Below are 22,097 nucleotides of genomic sequence, written 5' to 3'. Positions count from 1 at the left end.
TTGTGGTTAGCAGCTGCAAACATGCATTTAAAGCCTTTGAGAAAATAGAGCACAGGAGGGAAACTACAATGGTTATTATAAACAGGATCATTCCCAATGTCTGGAGTGCATTTTGGAGCCATTGCCCCCATCCCCAAAACCTAAACCAGTCAGAATCCAAAAAGTCTGAGAAAAACCCTGTTGAAGGAGTCCCATTCTTAAGCCAAGGGGCCTGTTCTGTGACCTCACAGAACTGAATCTCAACTTCCCAGGAAGTGTTCATTTAAAGGTAGCCAGTGGTGTCAGGCAGAACACAAACATCTCTTTTTCAGCTAACCGGATCAAGGGCGATCCTATTATTAAGAGCAACCTTTGCCAGAGAGTCTAGGGATTTTTGTTGAGCAGCTATTGCTTTAGCAGCAGATTCTATCTTCAAGAGTTAAAGAGAGGTTCCTGATCAAAGCCTCGATTGCACTCACTCCAAGGCAGGGGAGTAGGGGTCTGTGACATAAGACAAATTTTGAATCCTGAACTCCTCCTGTAATTCCCTTCTGAGTCTGTGTCTTGGGACTAGAAAGGTGACAGTCGTGGTGGCTGCACAGGTGGTTTTATTTTAATTACCCTTGCCTTGTGCCACTTTCTTTGTACAGAGCCTGGATGCAAATTACCCTGAGTTTGAGATTGTTAACCAGAGGCAGGGAAATGCTCCCGTAGGGTTAGAGACCGTATACAATAGAGAGGAGGCTGAGATTGTTTCAGAGAAACTGAGGCATTGGAAGTCAGGGAGAAGTCTGTGACAGACAGAACTGTAGGAACACCAGCATTGTGGCAAATTCAGGTCATTTGGAGGTTGGATTACCCTCCCTTGTAATAGCCTGAGATATGGGAACAGTGGCATTATCTTTCAGGCCAGAGCAAGACAAAAGGTGAACAAAAGAATCATAAAGACCTTCATGGTATAAGAATTAGAAAAAGCATGTAAGAGAGGGAAGAAGGAATAGAAAGAAATGTTCTTGATCTGATGCTTTGGAAGAAAGTAGTCTATCTCGATGTTGGATATTCTTTTCTAGTCTATGTATTTTTATGATAATGAAATCATTAATCTCATTTTCCAGAGTCAGACTTGTAAAAGCAACATATATTTTATACCTTTAGCAAGTTAAGTTTTCTAAAAGTATTGACCTGTTCTTGTGACATGTTGATAGTTACTGAACATCTTAGAATTTGTCTTGGATTGTTCATCCTTATTTCATTTTGCCCCTCTTCCTTCCATTTATCTATGTATCTTTATTCTTGTAGCTTTGTCTCATCATTTATTTGATCTCTCTTTTAATACAGAGGGTGCCAAAAAAAATGTACACACATTTTAAGAAAGGAAAAAAACTGTACTGCAATTGTAATACTCGATATATATACCAGTAAGAAAAGATGAATACAAGTCATGTGCATACATTATTTTGGCACCCCCAGTATTGTATTAGAATTTCCTCTATGGTTTCTCAAACTCTGGCCCCACAATCAAGTCCGTTCTACAATTCTTTTAAACTTTTGATTAAGATAATTTCTCAGTATAAACTATAGTGGTTACATAAATGAGTGCAATTTTATGACCTGTATTTAGATCAGAATAAGGGGTAAATATTTACTTTGTAAACTGTTGACATTCAAAGTGCAATTTTAAAAGGAGTGGGTAAATGCATGCTTAGAAATGCACATACTTTTAAAAATAAGCAGTTATTATGTACTTGCAAACTGACTGAATCAATAGTTGAAATTAACATGGATTTCACTTGATCCCAATACATAACCAATCTACCAAACGAATTCACAAGTAGCATCCAACATTACTTGGCTGAACTTTGAAGACTGTACACCAACACACCAAAATACACACACACCAGTAACATTCACCAGTCTAGTTGAACCTCATTTGTGATAGTGGAACAACAAACAAGCCAGTTCTACCATATTTATTTGTCCAGTCTATATAAAATCTTCTAACAACTTAGAAAAATAAATCTCTATTTCTCAGTTTAAAAATGCATGGAAACAGAAAATTTACCTATTTTTTCTCATACTTGACTGCCACTAAAAGTTACCTAAATACTAATAAAGGCTTAATGATATTATTGGCTCCTCCTAGTTAAAAGAAGTATTGCTGCCCCGATTTATCATTATGGTTGCTTGATGTTTAGAGAAAACATGTTACTTGCCCAACATCACAAGAAATCTGGAAGCTGAAGAAGCTAGGACTTCAACTCGTCTCATTGATGCTACAGCCTTCCTGTCTAACCACAAACAACAGAACCTGTATTCTTGACTTGTATTAGGTGAAGCATTATGGAAACAATATCTTTACTCCAGCTTTAGACGTAAGACATTTAGGGGATGGTTTATATTTAATTTTATTTATATATAAGTTGGATTTTTTGTTTATAAAGAGTTGGGCAGAGGAGGGGGATCACTAAACTTCTCTGCCCAGCTAACATAAGCATGAGCATTGGTTTGACCTTTTCTCATGGTCAGCCATTTCCTCATTCTTCTTTCTGTCAGTCACTTCCATGATGAAGACATGAGGAGATATTATTTGCATGAGGCATATTTTTAAACATAAGCTACAAGTAAATTGGCTGAAGGGCTACTTGATCTCTTTAGGTAAGTCCATTTAGGCTCACAATGCTTCTTTGCTCTTTTCAATTTTCAATGAACTTTACCTTTTTATAATTACTTTGCTAGAATAAATGCAAAGCATTTATTGAAGAATATTCCAGTTGAGTATTGTGGTATACTATTTCTAAGGGTAGGTACCTGGAAAATTGTCTGACCATGTATTTGATTTTTCTCCTCCAAATATATATATATATGTATATATACATATATATGTGTGTGTATGTATGTATATATATGTATGTGTGTGTGTGTATATATACACACACACATGTATATACACACATATATATAGTTTAAATGTTGAAATTTCAGGAAAAAATTTATTTGTCATCATTTAAAAATATATTTAAAAGTATGTATGCTTTGACATTATAAGTGGTTCTAACATAAACATTTAAGAAGTAAAAATAACATACACAACTACTCAAAAAAAGGCACTTTCAATATTTTGTTGTGTTTTCTTTCAATCTTTTTACCTTTGCATCTCAATTCTACACAAGTTTTGTCCACAATGTATATGATACTTTATATCCTGCTAAACATTCTATTATGAATACATTCTCATTTTGATATATATTCGTATAATTCTCACATCATATTAACACGTGTCTTCATAATATCGAGTCGTTGAATGATAATTTCTTTTAACTCTTCTTCACCTATTGAACATTTAACAATTTTTTACTGTTGTCATTGATCCTGTGAAAACCACCTTTGGACTGTTTCCTGGATAGTGAATTACTTGGGCAGAAAACTTGTGCATGTTTCGGATAAACAACACATGTTGCCACAATGTTTGTTCAAAGGCTCTGTATAGTTTACAATGCCAGCAGTAATATTAAGGAGTGCCATTTTTACAAGATCCCTGCCAGTAATATATATATAAGATTTTTTCAAAATGTTTGTGATGTTCAAAAGTGAAAAATGGTACTTCATCATATTCTTTTTTGCTTCCATTTAAATATTAGGGTGAAGAAGGAGCTCCACAGGAAGGAATTCTGGAAGATATGCCTGTGGATCCTGACAATGAGACTTATGAAATGCCTTCTGAGGTAAAAGCTTTTTTATATATATTTATACATATCTCCAAAAATAAAGATTAGGAGTTTAACTTGGGTCTTTCTAATCAGCAGTACCAAAATCTGCCACTGTCAGATTTCCGTTATGTTTCTCCTTAGTGAGAATGACTTACTCTCTAGATGAACTACTTGGCAAAATCCAGGATATGTTTTATGTGGACAACTGGCAAACTAAAAATCATTTTTTATATTTGTGAAGGGTTGTAAAAAAAAAAAAAGCAGTAACAACAGAGATCATATGTGGCCCACACCCTAAAATATCTACTAACTGGCCCCTTATTAAAAAAGTCTGCTAACTTGCATTAAGGAATTATTTTATTAGAAATCTTATATTCTGAAATGGAAAGTTAGAAAATTGACTGACTGCTAAAAACAAAGTAATTATTATTTGCCATACATTACCAGTGGAATGTGTGCGTAGTAAAAAAAGTTAACCACATAAATTATACAGTAGAAAGATGATAAATAAATGGTTTGCAACAACTGATATAATTCAGTACAGCATTTTAAACAGTAAAATTTGATGAATTTTATTTGAAAATGAAGTTTCTTTAGTTTTAAATATATCACAAGGGCAATTAAAAAATACTTTTAGATGAATGAAACTGACTCAAGAGAAAATAGGAGATCTGAAAAGACCTATAGCAAAGAGAATGAATTATTGTTAAAACCTACCCACAAAAAAAGTCCCAGAATCAGATGTCTTCACTGGTGATTTCTGCTAAGCATTTAAAGAATAATGACAGTAATACCAATTAAATACAATTAATACTAATTAAATCACCTTCCAAAAATAAAAGATGACACACTCCCCAACTGATTCTTTGAGGACAATATTACCCTGATACCAAAACAAGCTGTCATAGAAAAAGAAAATGTATTTTCGCTTCACTAAAACTTGAGTTAAAGTGTGTTGCAGTTAGGTTATATATTATTCTTCACTGCATCATTAAAAGGCATACTGATAATAATCCCATTTACAGAAATTGAGATTCAATTATTTCTTTTCCTAATTAGATTTTACCAATATTTTAGAGTATTTTTATGCATGGTACAATGCTACACACTACATAAAATACAAATAAGAGTAACTGATAAAACCAGGACACCGGAGTGTATACTCCAGTAGGTTTGCTAAAAACAAATGCAAATTCATTCCTTCATTTATTTGTCATGATTCCTTTAACAAACATTATTGACCATCTTCTATGCCAGTTATCACAGAAGCAAAACTATACAAGCTAAGAAAATATAGCATTTTAAATTATCTGTTTAGATGACTTAGGAGAAGTTTTATAGAGGAGACAGTTTTCGATCTGGGTGGGCGGGGTGGGAAATAGGATAGGCCAAAATGAAAGGACATTCTAGCACAAGGGAATGTCCGAAGTGAAGCATGTATGGCTGAGGATGCATAAAGATTTATCTGAGGAACAGTAATTAAATATGATTCAAGCTTTGGGAACAGAGAGAATAGTTGACAGGTTACAGCTGCAGCAATAGGTCAAAGACAAATTGTAGAGTACTAGAACAACCTTTACATTTAAATTTGTACGTTATTCAGAAAGCAACAAGTTATTAAAGGTATGTTTGCTTGATTTTAGGATCAAGCAATTTTAGGTTTGCAGGATCCTGATATTATTAAAGTCATTCTTTCAGAGGACTAATCTGACCATTTTTGTTAAAGCCATTAATATTTTTATTGTGGATTATTCCATATATTGTATGGTGGGTGGAGAGTTGAATAGAGGTTCTAATTGAAACCATGGATGAAGATGGAATTTTCATTGGGAGAATGAAAGGAGAAAAAATATGTAACTTACCTTTAAATGTCTTACTGTCCATCTAAGAAGGAAAGTAACTTTGGAAGAGGCATTTTAGCCCTCTTGGTTTGCTTCTCACATTTTACAGGTAAGGAAGCTGAGAGCCAGATAGGCTAACTAATTTATCCTACAGGAGTAGGTCCTATGATTGTTAAGTGGAACAACAGGAAGTAGAATACAGATCCCCTAACTCTGACTACCAGCATAATTCACTTTTGTATTTGACAGAAAGACAAAACTTAAAAATAAAATTATATTATATGTAGCAGAATAGTTTCAAACTGTTACCTGTATAACCTTTATTACAGGTGGTGAGCCATGTCCTAGCGCATTCACCCTAAATCCTTAATTACTGATCACCTATACTAACTCTGCATGTTGTCTTTCTGATTTTTCTAATATTAGGAAGGATATCAAGACTACGAACCTGAAGCCTAAGTAATATCTTTGCTCCAAGTTTCTCGAGATCTGTTAACAGATGTTCCAACCTGTACAAATGCTCAGTTCCAACATGCCCAGTCATGACATTCTCCCAAAGTTTTTAATAGTGTATTTTGAAGTCTTCCATCAGCAGTGATTGAAGTATCTGTACCTGCCCCACTCAGCATTTCAGTGCTTCCGTCTCACTGAAGTGAATATATGGTAGCAGGGTCCTTGTGTGCTGTGTGGATATTGTGGCTTCAAATATAAAATATTAAAACAAATTAAAAACACCTAAGTGACTACCACTTATTTCTAAATCTTCACTATTTTTTTGTTGCTCTTGTTGAAAAGGTGTGATTTACTATCGTATATTATAAGATTTTTAGGTGTCTTTTAATGATTCTAAGAATAATGATGTATTGTGAAATTTGTTAATATATATAATACTTAAAAATATGTGAGCATGAAACTATGCACCTATACATATTAACTATGAAATTTTACTGTCTTGTGATGTGTTTTATTAACTTGTGTTTGTATATAAATGGTGAAAATTAAAATGTTGTCTCATTACAAAAATCTTTTTTATCCATCTCACTTTAATAAAATAATGCTTATAAACAACATGAAATAAGAACTGACACAATTAACTTAAATATAAAGTTGTTGACAGCTGTTTGAAGGAGGAGAAATTTTAAAGGAAGAGAAATTTTAAAGAAGTTAAACAGACACAATGGAATATTAACCCTTTACTCTGGAAATTACCTGAAGCAACACTACCCAAAGTATGTTCTGATGTGCACTGGTGCCTTAAGAGGCTACACTAAAGAAGTAGACTCCTTGGTATGATGAGTGTAAAATGTGATCTTTACCACATCCCCTTTAGATAGCTATGAGACACACTGAAGGCTCTGAGGGAAAGAACCTAACTCTGTCTAACCCAGCATTTCTTTTTTGTTGTTGTTGTTCAATAATCAGAAATTCTTCCCCACCCTACCCTCAGGAAATTAACTTCAAACATCTCTGGGAACTACCAGAAAATCACCTTAAGAAGTGTCAATTCTCCAGATTTATAAAAAGTCTCACAGACAACTTTAAATTCTGTTAAATTGATGAATTCTGGTATGCTTCTTTAGGAAAGGTTTTTCTGTTTAAAAAGATCCATTAACTCCTGGGTGCTGACAGTAAACGTGACAGTGAAAACCCCATATAAATAAACTGAATTTTTTTATTTTTTGGTTTATCATTTTACTTATTCAGGAGAAAAATGGCACAGACACTTTTAAAAGTAGTTAGATCAATGGAATAGAATAGGGAGCGCAGAAATAAACCCTTGCTTAAATGGTAAATAATCTACAACAAAGGAGGCAAGGATATATACAATGAGGTAAAGGCAGATTCTTCAATAAGTGATGTTGACAAAACTGGACAGATATATGCAAAAAAAGAAAGAAAGAAAAAAACTAGACCATTTTCTTAAACCACATACAAAAATAAACTCAAAATGAATTAAAAACTTAAATTTAAGACCTGAAACAATAAGCCTTCTAGAAGAAAACATAGGCAATAAACTTTAACATCACACTTAGCAATATATTTTTGGATATATCTCTTTGAACAAGAGAAACAAAATAAACAAATGAAGACTACATCAAACTAAAAAGATTTTGCACAGCAAAAGAAACTACTGAAAAAGTTAAAACACAACCTGAATGGGAGAAGCTATTTGCAAATGATACATCCCAAAATATATAAAACACTCACACAACTTAACACCAAAAACAAACATCCAATTGAAAAATGGGCAGATGACCTGAATAGACATTTCTCCAAAGAGGACATACAGTTGGCCAATAGACATATGGAAAGTTGCTCAACATCACTAATCATCAGGGAAATGCAAATCAAAATGACAATGACATACTATCTCACACCCGTCAGAATGGCTATCATCAATAAATTAACAAATAACAAGTGTTAGTGAAGATGTGGAGAAAAGGGAATCCTCATACACAGTTGGGATTGTAAATAGATGTAGCCACTATGGAAAACGTGGAGATTTCTCAAAAAATTTAAAATAGAGCTGCCATACAATACAGTAACTCCACTTCTGGCTATCTGCAGGAAACAAAAACACTAACTTGAAAAGATATCTGCACCCCTATGTTCATTGCAGCATTGCTAGTAACAGCCAAGATACAGAAGCAACCTAAGTGTCCATCCATTTATTAAGTATCTTAATAAAGAAGATAGGGTACATATATACAATGAAATATTACTCAAACATAAAAAAGAATTAAATCCTGTCATTTGCAACAACATGGATGGACCTAGAGAGTATTAGGCTAAGTGAAATAAGTGAGACAGACAAAAACAAATATATGATCTCACTTATACGTGGAATCTAAAAAAAAAAAAATAATAATGGATAAATAAAATAGAAATAGACCCACAGATATAGAGAACAACCTGATGGTTGCCAAAGGGGAGGGGTTAGGAAATGGAGAAAAAAGTCACTGGTAGAAAGTATAATTTTATGAAAGAATATTCTAGAAGTACTAGGTAGATTATATGTAATGGTGAGTCATTTAATGTAGATTGGACATTGGCGAGGAAGAAGGAGGAATGCATATAATGATTATAAGTAATCATGGTCACCATAGAAACCTCTTTTTAACCTAATTGGAAAGAAACTACTACCAATGTTAAGCTAGCTGCCTGTGTAGTCTCAACATGGAGAGAACTGGTAAGTCTCTTGTTCCATTTATGTGTTCTCCTAATTAGGAAAACAACATGGAAAATATTTAAAATCTTTGTACAAAAAGCATTCTGGTACTAATATGGGCATAGAAAACACCATGGGAAGATATACACCAGTAGTGGTTATTTTGTGCCAAGCACTTAAGCAAAAAGTTGTGTAAGGCACACAAGCCTTTTCAGGAAGCTTGTCTCACATCTACGGCTCAGATGTCACCTGACAAGTGGCCCGAGGGTTAGTCTGATCATAGGTTTCTTTTGCAGACATCATTCACCCAAGTCTGAGTTACTCAGTCTCATATGACTCTATAAGGGCTTTAGCAAAGCAGGTCAGGGTGGGCTCTGGCATACAACTGGCAGCACAAGAATCCATTGTTTGGTTTGGCATTCCAAGTTGGATCTTTCTCAAAATCTTCCTGCCAGTGTGGAATCCCAATCAATACAGGGCCAGAGTCTGTACTCTCAGCACCTAGGTGACATTGTCTTGCAAAGTGAGGACACATGACTATGTAAAAGAACCCTTTAGAAGTCTATGGAATGAGGTAGTAGCCTCAGTTTTCTACATATGTTTATTAGTATGTTTCTATTTTTCTTCAGATGTCTATGTCTGGTATAAGTGATACTCATATATATATGTATATGTATATATATACAATAAAGTTACATGTATATAAAGTTTATGATTTTCACTTATACTTAATAATGTAATTACGAAATTTATAAATCACAAACCAGAAAGGCCACGAATGAAGAATTCGTATTTTTAAATAATATTAATACTTTAACATTTTATAATAAGCTTGGATTTTTCTAGGTATATTTTTTGGATGTAGTAATGCTCTATTTTATCCTTTGAGTAAAACTAGATTTGAAGAATCCAAATGCAATAGAATAGATACAAGACAAAGTATTTCAAAATATGATTTTAGTTCTTATATCTGTTATTTATCTGAGATTTCCTTTAATGTTTTTTTCTGCTACACTAGTATCTGTGATTTTGTAAAAATCCAATAGCACAGATAGCATATTGGAAGCAGTTTTAAAAAATTCCTTCAAAGAGTCTGAGTTTGAGCCTCTAGTAAGTTTTTCTGATATAACATACTAAAGTCAGGTAGGATTGCAAAGGACATTCCAAAGTTCATTCTGCAGCCACAGGTTAATGTACTGGAATAGCTTCTCTTATGAACCTTATGAAAACATATTCCAGAGTGCCTTAAAGGTCAGTGACCAGAAATTCCCACTGTTTCTATGGCAACACAGCAAGATATGGTGCCTTGGAAATGTGCTGTATTTTAATTAGGTTCCTCTAGGGCTTCATAACTGCCTTTTGCAGGTAAACTAAATGCCAGGTTGCTTTATAACTTGCAGTGAGATGCAAGCTAACCGGGATCTGCAAATGTCAAAGCTAAGCTGGGCTCCAGTAAGTCAAATCTAAACAAATAAAGTAACAAGTCTATATGTTTATCTTAAAAGAGAATACAATACTCTTTACCTACAATAGTCAGAGATGCTTGCTTAATTAGGCTGGCAGCAGTAGCAGTGAGGATCCAGGATTCTAAAACTCACTAAGTTTGACTCCTAGTATGTCACTTACTACCTTTTTCACTTTGACCAAGTTGACCTGTTTCACAGTGTGTCTGTTTCCTTGTCTGTAAAATACCTCCCAGCAATTTTGTATATATTAAATGAGTTAACATGAATAGAATACTTAGGACTATGCCTGGCCCATAGGAAGGGATCAATGATGTTATTAGTAGTAGTATTACTAGTAATGATAGCAGTAGTAATAGTAGTCATAGAGCATACTGTATTTGTAAAAATAAATAAGAAATATCAAATACTAAAATGTTTCAAAATATTCATTTATATTTTCTCAATATAAAAATAGTAATAATATCCAAAGCAATCTTGAAAAAGAAGAACAAAGCTGGAGGCATCATACTCCCTGATTTCAAACTGTATTACAAAACTATAGTAATCAAAACAGCATGGTAATAGCATTTAAAAAAAAGACATAGATCAATAAAAAAGAATAAAGAGCCCAGAAATAAACTCACACATATATGGTCAAGTAATTTATGACAAAGGAGCCAAGAATATACAATGGCGGAAGAATAGTCTCTAAACAAATGGTGTTGGGAAAACTGGATAGCTACATTCAAAAGAATGGAACTGGCCCACTGTCTTAAACTACATACAAAAACTGACTCAAAATATTATAGGCTAAAGACTTGAATGTAAGACCTGAAACAATAAAACTCCTAGAAGAAAACATAAGCATTAAACTCTTTGGCAATGGTCTTAGTGATGATTTTTTTTCCTTTTTTTTGGTATCCAAAACCAAAAGCAAAGGTAACAGCAAAAGAAAAAATAAACAAGAAAGACTTGTAAAGTAAAAAACTTCTTTAGAGCAAAGGAAACTATCAACAAAATGAAAAAGCAACCTACAAAATGGGAGAAAATATTTGCAAATCTCATATTTTTATATATTTGCAAAATATATAAAGAACTCATATAATTCAATAAGAAAACAAATCTGATTAAAAAGTGGAAAGGATCTGAATAAATATGTTTTCCAAAGAAGACATACGAATGGCCAACAGGCACATGAAAATGTGCTCAACATCACTAATCATCAGGGAAATGCAAACCAAAACCACAATGAGATAACACCTCACACCTGTTAGAATAACTATTATCAAAAAGACGAGAAATACAATGCAATATATAGATCATATATCATAGAATTGTATACTTGAAACCTATATAATTTTATTAACCAATGTAACCCCAATAAATTTAATTTAAAAAAAGACAAAACTGTTGGCAAGGATGTGGTGAAAAAGGAACCCTTGTGCACTGTTGGTGGCAATGTAAATTATACACGCTATGGAAAATAGTATGGAGGTCCCTCAAAAAATTAAAAATAACTACCATATAATCCAGCAATTTCACTTCTGGGTATTTATCCAAAGGAAATGAAATCACCAACTCAAAAAGATATGTGCACCCTCAAGTTCACTGCAGTGTTATTTACAATAACAAAGACATGGGAACAACCTAAATGTCCATTGATGGATAAATTGAAAAAGAAAATGTGATACACACACACACACACACACACACACACACACACACACACCCTGGAGTATTATTCAGCCATAAGAAAGAGGAATATATTGCCATACCACCTGGATGGACCTTGAGAGCATTATACTAAGTGAAATAAGTCAGACAGAGAAAGACAAATTATCACTTATATGTGGAATCAAGAAAAACAATGAAACTCAGAGATACATAACATAGATAGGTGGTTGCCAGAGGCCGGGAGTCAGGGTGGTCGAAATGGGTGAAGGGGATCAAAAGGTACAAATTTCCAGTTATAAAATGAATAAGTCATAGGGACCTAATGTACAGCATGGTGATTATAGTTAATAATACTGTATTGTATATTTGAAAGTTGCTAAAAGAGTAGATCTTAAATGTGCTTATAAGAAAAAACAATTTTTAACTATGTGTCATAATGGATGTTAACCAGAATTATTATGGTAATTATTTTGCTACATATACAAATATCAAATCATTATATCACACACCTGAAACTAATATGTTATACATATATTATACATCAATTATATATCAAAAATTATATATGTATGTACGTATATGTGTGTGTGTATGTGTGTGTGTGTGTGTGTGTGTGTGTATGGAGAGAGAGAGAGCAAGAGAGGAGAGCGAGAGAGGGAGGGAGAGAAAGAGAAAAAGAGAGAGAGAGAGAATTGTAATCAAGATCAGGATGGTGGTAGAGACACTTTGGAGACTTGAGCAAAGGCTATTTACTAATAGCTATGGGAGCATTTTAATGGTTTAATAACCAGTATGGATATTAGTATAATATCACCTAACACCAAAAAGTATTGTAAAAGCATAATTTACTAAGAGGTAAATATGCACAATTCCATGAACACTATCTTTATGGAACACATCTATCTTTAGACTCAGTTATACTCATCAAGCCACCTATCTTCACATCCAAGTAGATATCTTTGATATTTCTATTTCTATATTCATATATTCACTGAATCTGGTTCTGGTCAGTAGGGAAAAAAGGACAAGCATATATATGTAAAATTCACTGATCTAAAACAGATTATTATCAACCACAAGGGAAAAAAAAAGCCACTTGAATCTCCATTCATTTCCCAAATTTCATCCATTTCCCAACTCTCATCCATTTTCCACTGTCTTCACCCATACTCCTGCCATTTGGAAAAATCTCATTTTCACCGAAAAGAAGGAAATATTTTGCACGACAACTTCCGGTTTACATTAGAAGCAACAGAAATACTGACAATTACAATAGTTCCAGGAAAAGTTCTGTTTCTTTTCCCTTTATGTCTTTGGTGCATCCCTAGGAATCATTGCCCCCGCATCCCCCACCCCCCAAAAGAGCAATGAGCTGGTAAAACACTTGCCATGGTTCTGCTCTGTCAGATCATCCTGTGCAGTATGCATTGAAAACCAATCAGCAGGACAGTGCACATTTGTCCTTTTACCTTCTGGTCTGTTTGAAACAGCTTAGAGTAGCAGAAAAGTATAATTCAGTACTTTATTTCCTAACAAAGATCAACTGTGTTAAAAATAACCAAAGACTAAATCCAGAGAGATAAGCATCTAAACCATATTATTTGTCATACAACGCCTTGCCTAAATCTCTATAGAAATAGTCAGGGCAAATCTTGAGAGGCTGCCAAGCATTTGTAATTCAGCAGGACTGAGTCCTGCTGTTGAAGATGAGAAACCTGGCAAGTCTTCTTGGCAAATTTCCCTGACAATCTGCCATGGGCACCCTTAGCAACTTGTATCAAGCTATTTAGCTAGGCCATTTGCTTGAGAATGATGGGGGAAAGGGTGAAGCTAAGATACAGACCCTTTCCACAATTTTCTTAACCTCATTTAAACCAAAAATGACACGTGATGTAAAGCAATTGTAAATCAATATATTGTTAGTAACTGATACTGAGCGTCGATTATCACAGCAATGTTTGGAGACAAAATACTGGTGTATACACGGGGCCATTCTGAAAAGGAACCTAGCACAACTCGACGTCGTATCTAGGAGAAGCTATGCTAATTAATATTAAGGAGTTGTGATCTGGTTATTTTGTCACTGCCCATAGTGAGAATAGACATTCAAATAGTACACTCTGTCAGTTTTTCACTATCAGACCTCGTTCCAGGCCATTAGACATAGCTTTTAGTCATCGTTTTCATGCCAACAATTCCTGGATGTACTAGAAACAGTTTGTTAAAAGTAATTCTTTCTAGAATAACAGTGATTTCCACATAATAGCACCTTTTCATAGATGGTAACTCATCTTGACAGTTTTTAACTGACTTGAATTCATCCAGCAGTTTCTTTACTGACAATCCTCTTCATCTCTAGTCCCCCATACACTCATCAAAAGCTTCAGAGAGACCAGTCTTGCAATCTTGCATGCTTAATTGTGGAATCATTCAATACGAGGGTGCTGATGTTTTAACCTTTAACATTAAATGTCTGTGTAATGCTTCTGACTTCCAAATGCATTTTTTTTTATATCCAACTTACATCCAAAAAATTCAGACCTGATTTATGATAAAACAAACAAGCAAACCACCAAACAAATAAACAAACCAAAATCACACTGGATTGTACAATAAAGTCGATTTTGTGTGCATGTGTGTGTGTGTGAAGTGATTTATAGAGAGTGATGAAATAAGTCTACTGAGAATATGTGTGTAATGATACATTTAAACCCTACATTTATATCTAAGTTTTTTGGTAGCCAAATCTGAATGGGAAACCCAAAGATTATATAGTTTTCAATGTCTGCAGGAATAAGATATTTTGTTACTGTTCATGTTTTTGATTTTTTTTAATTATTATTATTATTTTGCTGAGGGGAAGAAGAGCTATTCTAATTTTTCCTATTTTTATGTCTGGTAGAAACTTATCATCAACCAGCTCTTTTAAAACCAGAATAAGGAATAGAATCAATGGAATTGTAACAGCTATATATGATGTCAAAGGGGTAGTAGATTGGGGGCCCGGGGTTATCACTTTGTGAGGGGTGTAAATGTCTATTACATTGCTTCGTACACCTGAAACTAAAAAAAAAAAAAAGCAACGCAGTCAAGTGGAACCCTTCTAAATCATAGCTCCCTATACAGTCAAGACATATTCATAACCAGGATTTTTCTGGAAGAAGGAATAATGAAAGTTCCAGGCCATCCTGTATGAATGATCAGACAAACTACACAGTCTTTCCCGTTAATGCAAGCCCACATTAGAGCCAGACTAGACAGGGACAGATGTTTGAGTTTGTCATTTTTTTCTAGGCTTCTAGAAACAATGAGCCCAAGCCCCAGTTGCTGCCTACCCAGTGACAGAGTTTAAAAAAAAAAAAAAATTACTTTTCCTTAAGGAAAAGGCCCAGTGAAATGATCTGTACAAATTGTGAAGGTATCTCACAGCATTCAGGTACAGAAGGCTCACATACTTGCAGTACAGAAAATGTTGAGAGCAAACACATTTTGAAATGTATCCATCCCTGGGAAGAAGAAAATGCTAGGAAAAAAGTTTAGATACATAGGCAACAGAGGAAAAACCATCCAACAAATGATGGTACACTAAAGGTCTATCAAGAAGTAGCCAGAAGCCTGTGGGTGAAATGCAGCTGTAAGGATATAGGAACCAGTAGGAGGTATTATTCCTCAAGGCCTTATCAGGGAAGTCTGAGGGCCAGCAACAGCACTACCGCACCCAAGCCAGGGCTTCAGTAAGCAAGATTCTGGAACCTGTGGTGAATTGGCAAGAATAAGGTCAGGCCACATACCAAAAGACCAGGGTTCTGAAGAGATTGACAATAAGCTCTACTTAAAATGCCTTATCACTATTTCAGCTAGATAACCCAAAATGTTAGCCTTGACTCAGAGGCATTTGGCAAAACAATCTTACCATGCTCTTGAAACTGTGAGAACTTTAAAATTTTTAAGGACTGTGTTGAGAATTTAAGAACCAAATGATTCATATATGCCAAAGTGAGCAGAAATATGAAAAATGCTATTTTGCCATGTATTTGGGCCTCACACTCTCTTAGCTACAATGCATGCTTTATTCACTCTTTGCTTTGTTTTCTTTCAGGGAAAAATCGATGCCCACTAACAAATGAATTCCAGGAAGCAGACTGATTGGCACTGTGTTGTTTTCTGAAAATCCTCAAAGCGCATATTTGGAAAAGTTCAAATTCCACAGTAGAATCTTGACTGAATTTTTGTAACTTGTGGTTACCTAGTTAGTTTTCTTTTTGGTGGATGCCTTCATCCTGTTAAGTTCAGATAGGAGTTGTGAGTGAGATTGCTATAGTGAGATTCCCCAAGAGACAGCAAAGCGAGAACAGTTCAAAAAAGTCTAAATTGTTAAAAGGTACAAAAAAATGTAGTAGTGAGACCAGGTCAAGATTTAGGATCTAACACAGATGGAGGAAAAAAATCAGTCTCGGTAGTTCTCTACCTCAGTGTCTAGCAAACAATGCTGAGGGCTCTCCCAGAAGACTGACTCTACCTTTCCTCTTCCATCAGCCCTTCCCAGTGGAAAAGCAAATCTGCCCCCGTGTGACCACAAGCTGTAGGTTGGCTAAGGGTCAGAAAATGACCTATCTTTATAACTGTCCGATGCCTTCAATTTATAAAAAGCAAAAACCCAAGATTGCACAGTGTTGACATTTTGGATAGAATTGAAACAAACTTTCAACCAATAATACTTTAATACTGCAAAAACTATTAGGTGAATTCCACCCTGGCTCATGGCAATGTTCTAGTATATGTCTCTAGAAGGAATAAAAAATATTGACACTAAAATCCAATATATACTGGAAGCACATAATGCTCCCTAGTGTTAATTCTATACAAGATTCGGGATTCACTGATGCCTGCGTCTTTGAACCACTGTACTCGCTCTGAATTCCCACATCTTCCTTATTCCTTGTGAGGAAAAATTTATCATTTTTTAAGTACTCCAAAAAAAGTACATTAAATTTATATATGAGTATACCAGAAAATAGACATAAAATTCCATGTCTAAATTTTAAGCACAAAAAAATAAGAATATTTAAGTTAAAAAATGACCCATATACCCATACAAATATGATTTCAGCAATTTCCTTATTGAACACATTTTGGGCCCTCAGAGTACAGTTTCAGGTAGAATCTTCTTCAGAATAAATATCTGAATGATTGAAGCAAGCTATTAGATGTGTTATCCCTAAACATAAAATATATTCTACCAGCTATATTATATTAAGATTGAGATGGAAACAAACACCTTTGTATACTAGCCATATATGAAAACATGACTAAAACTTACATCATTCAAGTGTACAACTAATGTTTTATAAATATAGTATAGATAATCTTTCAAGTGCCTACTGTCAAGTAGAATGACATTTACTTTTGAACTGTCATTTCTCTGGTCTTAAACCATGACCAAGTTGTCTTGATCCTTTAAATAGAGATTATAGATCATTGATCACCTGAAACTAACAATGATAAAAAAGAGAGAGGAGAGAGAGACTCTCTAGATCATTGAAAAAGGAGAGGTGAGTGCTGTTCTTTAGGAAAAGCAAAAACCTCAGTCATTTCAGGATAACATCAGTTTGAAAAAAGACAGCACTTTTCTGGGAGTATAGTTGCCATTTCCCACATATTTCAAGAAGGTTTTACTAATCTGAAATTGTAGCAGATGGAGAAGCAGCAGGTGTGAACTCAGAAAATATACAAGAGACAAGATTCTAAACTAGGGCAGCCACTTAAGGCCTTTCACAATTGAGGTTAGGGAATGAACTGACTTTAGAAAAGATACACAGTTGTGTGTGTGCAATGCACTAAAAGATATGAGTGTTTTTATATATGACATGTCATAAATCTGGATCCTAGAGGAGAGACAATAGGCATAGGGAAAAATGTAAGAGTTAGACACCACAAGAAAAAAAAAAACGAAACATATCCCCATCACTGTGCAAACAAATTCAACAGTTCCTATGCTATTAATTTCAGGAATACATTTCTCTAAAGACAAATTCTTATTTCAGCAACCTCATACCAAAATTTGTTCTGCTAGCTATTTCAAAATTATTTTTAAAAAACAAAACCATTAAGTATTTTTAAAATCAGAATGCCTGGGTTCAAACATTACCTCCACCACATCCCAGCAATGTGACCCTAGTAAATATCTTAGTCTCTCTGAAAATTAGATGTAAATTGGAAATAATGGCATTTATATATACTTTGTGGTAAAGATTAAGTTAACTCCACTATCATTAAATTACTCTTAGTATTGAGTAGTCTTTCATTTCCATTTCCTCATCTTCATTGTTACAAAAAAAGGCAAAATTTTAAGAGTAAGGTGTAACAAAATTAAAATGATGTAGATATTATTCAAATAAATATGCAGTCCAAGTAAACATATCCATTTGGGCTGAAAAGGTAGTAATTCTTCTTCCATTACAATGGTGAATATTAGAAAAGAAAAAGGCAAAAAGAAACCAGAGGAAAATGTTTCAAGTAAAGATTCCAACTTTATTACAAGTGAAGAAATACCTTCCTATACATTATGTTGGAGAGAATTTGATAATTTCCAAAAAGCCTTTTGATTTAGTGAATACACAGAGTAATTTAAATTAAATTGGAAAGCAAAATCTATTTGTTTACTTACACCATCCCATCTTACACGGAGAAAAAAGGAAAATAGAAAAACTATATATACTCCATCCTTAGACATATATTTGAAGTAGACAATTTCAACCAAATACAGTATCTATTTGGTGCTTTTGGCTATAGCAGAGCACAGAAATGTTTTGCAGACTGTTGAACTGACTCAATATTATGCCTCTAAATATCAGTAATATACAGTAAGGAAATTCTAATACGTCTTTGAGCTTTATTCACTAATGAAATGCATTTAAAATTTTGTATTCTAAATTCTGTATTTTAGAATACATACAAGAGGGGAAAATCAACCTTTGCTTTCTTGTTCTTGGTTCTCTGATAACGTCTATTTATCTTTCCACTTGCAGGTGGTTCTAAAGGGTCACAGTAAAGGCATAAGCACATATTACATTAAGTCAAAACAATAGTAAAACTTTACAAAACTTCAGTTACCACAGATGAATGTGCCCCATGGTGGCAGCACCAAAAAGGAAGCTTAATTTGTGAGTGAACCAAAAGGTTCATGTTTCTTTAACATAGTGCTGGTGGTGAATTTTAAGTATCGCTCTTAAATAACATGCAAATTTTTGAACTCTATGGAAAATTTAATATCCATATGTCTATATGACTTTTTCTGGCTAACAACATTTATTGTCTTCACCCCTTTTAAAATGGATGTGACTCAGAAGAGGTTAATTAAAGAATAACGTGTAATTTCTAGATGGGTCTCAGAATTACTGATTAAAACCTTAATTTCGTGAAATTTATTCCATAAAACAGTAGTTCCTAGGGAGTTAAATAGATATAAAAGTATTTAATGGATAAATTAAACTTGTCTACTCCAGTGTTTTTCAGAGCCATTAACATTTTAATGAACATTGTTCATCTCCAAGAGTGTGATACAGCAGGCAGTGCTTCAAAAAGTCACCTATGAAGAGAAACTTTTTTAGCAGCACTGCTTAGCTCCAGCTCTAATATTTTACGAAAAAAATACGTGGGGATATGGTAATTTAAGACTGCACTTCCTGACCAGACATTCAGTGATACATAATAAGGAGAATTTTATAATTCAATTCAAATCACTAATTTTTAGTCAGTAAAACAGTGACTGTGCCTTTAAGTCATACTATTCGCCAGAGCAATTACTATAGTTTTGCACAACTAGGGAAGGTGATTGGCGGGTCCCAATTAGATTAGTAATTCTCCACATAGTCTTTTTATTCTTTTATTAAATTTATTGGGGTGACATTCGTTAATAAAATTATATGGGTTTCAAGTGTACCATTCTATAATACATCATCTATGTATTGCATTGTGTTCACCACCCAAAGTCATTTCTCTTTGCATCAACATATACATGACCCTCTTTACCATCTTATACCACTACCCTCACCTCTTATCCTCCAGGAACTACTAAACTGTTGTCTGTGTCTATGAGTTTTTTGTTTGTTTATCTTGCTCGTTGCTTTGTTTTATATCTCACATATGAGTGAAGTCATATGGTTCTTCACTCTTTTGTCTGACTTATTTAGCTTAGCATGATAATCTCAAGATCCATCCATGTTGTTTCAAATGGCTTTACCTTGATGGTTCCTTTGAGTCAAGCCCTATCGCCACATATTCTTTGATCATCTGGGTAAATTACCTTTGAAAAAACAAATGCCTGTCTCTGTTGTTTCAGGATACTTATTACTTCCTCCCTAGCTAGTCACCAGCTATACTTAAAAAAAAGAAAAAAAAATAGAGATCAGAATAGTAAACGACAGGGGAAAAACAAAAGAACGTTTTACCAGCAAGGTCCAGGAAATAGTCATTAGTGAAATTGTGTAAAGTGTATTAAGCATAGCCAAGAGCTATATTTTTATCTGTAGGATTACCAGGACTCGAAGTTTAATCCATTCTAAATCAATGTCAAAACAAACAAAACCAAAGAAAATCACTATACTAATTAAACTTGAGCAATAGTAGATCTACATTGTTATACTTCCTAAGGCTCAAATATTCTGTGTAACTGCTTCTTATGTTACAGAGGCCTATAGGATCTATCTTCTTTATGAATGAATCAGAAACACATTTTATTTCTACAACAAGTGCAGCTGTAACCTAAAGAGAGAAAATAGATGGCAGGTCATCCTTTTTCTTCCTACCAACTTTATCAGCTGTTCACTTATACCCAAAGACTCCATTTAAGATGACAACTAGTATTTCTCTTTTATTCCCTCTGCTCACACTAATTCTTTTTTTAGCTTCTGTGCTCTCCCCTTGCCACACCATCTTGTTTTTGCCTGCATCTGTTCTTCATTAGCCTCCCAGAGAGGTAAGTTTTCATTCAACAATATTTATGGAGTACCTACCCATAATGAGCATGAGACTGAATATATGCATTTGGGAAGATCTGTTTCAAGATGGGAAGAAGCTGACAATCTCTTAAGGGAGCAAAGGACAAAAAGAAAAAAAAAAAAAAGCAGCTGCTACTTTATCCACCAAAAACAAAATGAACTTTTTGATAAGTGGCTTTTTGTGTATGTAGTAAATGAGATAGGGGATCACTTACTTGATTACTCATTTGGAAAACGCTTTTTTTTGAGGAGGGCTCAGCTCACAGTGGCCCATGCGGGAAATGAACCGGCAACCTTGGTGTTATTAGCACCATTCTCTAATCAACTGAGCTAACCGGCCACCCCCAGGAAATGCTATTTTGATATTACTAAGTTTGCTTTCGAAGCTGCTATTACTCCTTATGTGTAAAATGGCAAGAGGGTGTACATTTAAATAAACATTATGAATATTAAAGAATCTATGTTGTTAAAAAGCTCTCTGTTATACATGTAACAATATTTAAAATGCTGAGCTGATTTTCATTACACTGTGTCTTTTAACAACTCTTTTACACTGTTGTCATTAGAACATTGAACTACCAAAAATTAATGTGGTGCACTGAAGAGTAAAAATGAGCTTTCTAAGAATACAGTTTTCCCAAATATATAATAACTAAATTTGTTTAAATTATTTGGATTTTGACTGAAATGAATACCTTCTATATAGTTGAATTAAGGGCATACTCTGGCAACAAATTATTTCAGTACACTACAATGTTAAATGTAGATTTTTTTTTTCAGAATGGATATCCTTGAAATTTTGTTTAATTGTGGTTAATGCAAACATTCTAATTTGAGTACAAGTTTCCAGAGAAAAATATTTGCCATACATTTATTTGTTAATAGGCAGGAGAAATGTAAAATGATACTAATGTTTACAATGTGAAAACCAATGTATATGCATAATAGAAATAGACTTCATATGTCAGTTGAATTTCACTGGGTTGCAAGTAACAGACACCAACTGGCACTGGATTAAACAAATAAGCATAGTTTTAGGAAGAAACTGGCCCATCTCACAGAAGCTTACTTAGCTAGAGCGGAACAACTGACTTTCAGGTAAAGTAGGTATCACAACAGGTTTCAGCCACTGGAGCACAGGCCTCGGGGACACTGCCATTAATAAAACTCAACTACTGAAATCTCCCAGCCTGTGTGTCTCTCAGGTCAATTCCCTAAATTCCTGGGATTGTGTGATGGCTACGCTTAAATGAAGCGTCTACCTCTGACCCAATCAACTGCGG

The 22,097-nt window shown here is 34.2% G+C and overlaps 1 protein-coding gene across 5 annotated transcripts in view; it reads left to right on the top strand.

Annotated features, from left to right (window-relative positions):
• The window catches only part of SNCA (synuclein alpha), a 121,126-nt gene extending 100,187 nt beyond the window's left edge, over positions 1 to 20,939 (top strand). For 4 of the 5 annotated variants that reach the window (XM_033105804.1, XM_033105803.1, XM_033105806.1 and 1 more), the window contains 2 exons: positions 3,618 to 3,701; positions 5,954 to 6,314. In XM_033105804.1, coding sequence (XP_032961695.1) covers positions 3,618 to 3,701; positions 5,954 to 5,986 — 117 coding nt within the window. In that variant the 3' untranslated portion in view covers positions 5,987 to 6,314. Of the gene's footprint in view, positions 1 to 3,617; positions 3,702 to 5,953; positions 6,315 to 15,914 lie in introns of those variants that run through there. The other variant, XM_033105808.1, reaches the window with a different exon arrangement.
• The last annotated feature ends 1,158 nt before the right edge of the window (positions 20,940 to 22,097 follow it).

This window comes from Rhinolophus ferrumequinum, chromosome 5, assembly GCF_004115265.2.
Source record: "Rhinolophus ferrumequinum isolate MPI-CBG mRhiFer1 chromosome 5, mRhiFer1_v1.p, whole genome shotgun sequence".
Lineage (NCBI taxonomy): Eukaryota > Metazoa > Chordata > Mammalia > Chiroptera > Rhinolophidae > Rhinolophus > Rhinolophus ferrumequinum.
Note: the sequence above shows the minus strand (reverse complement) of the source record. Positions and strands in the feature narration are given on the sequence as shown.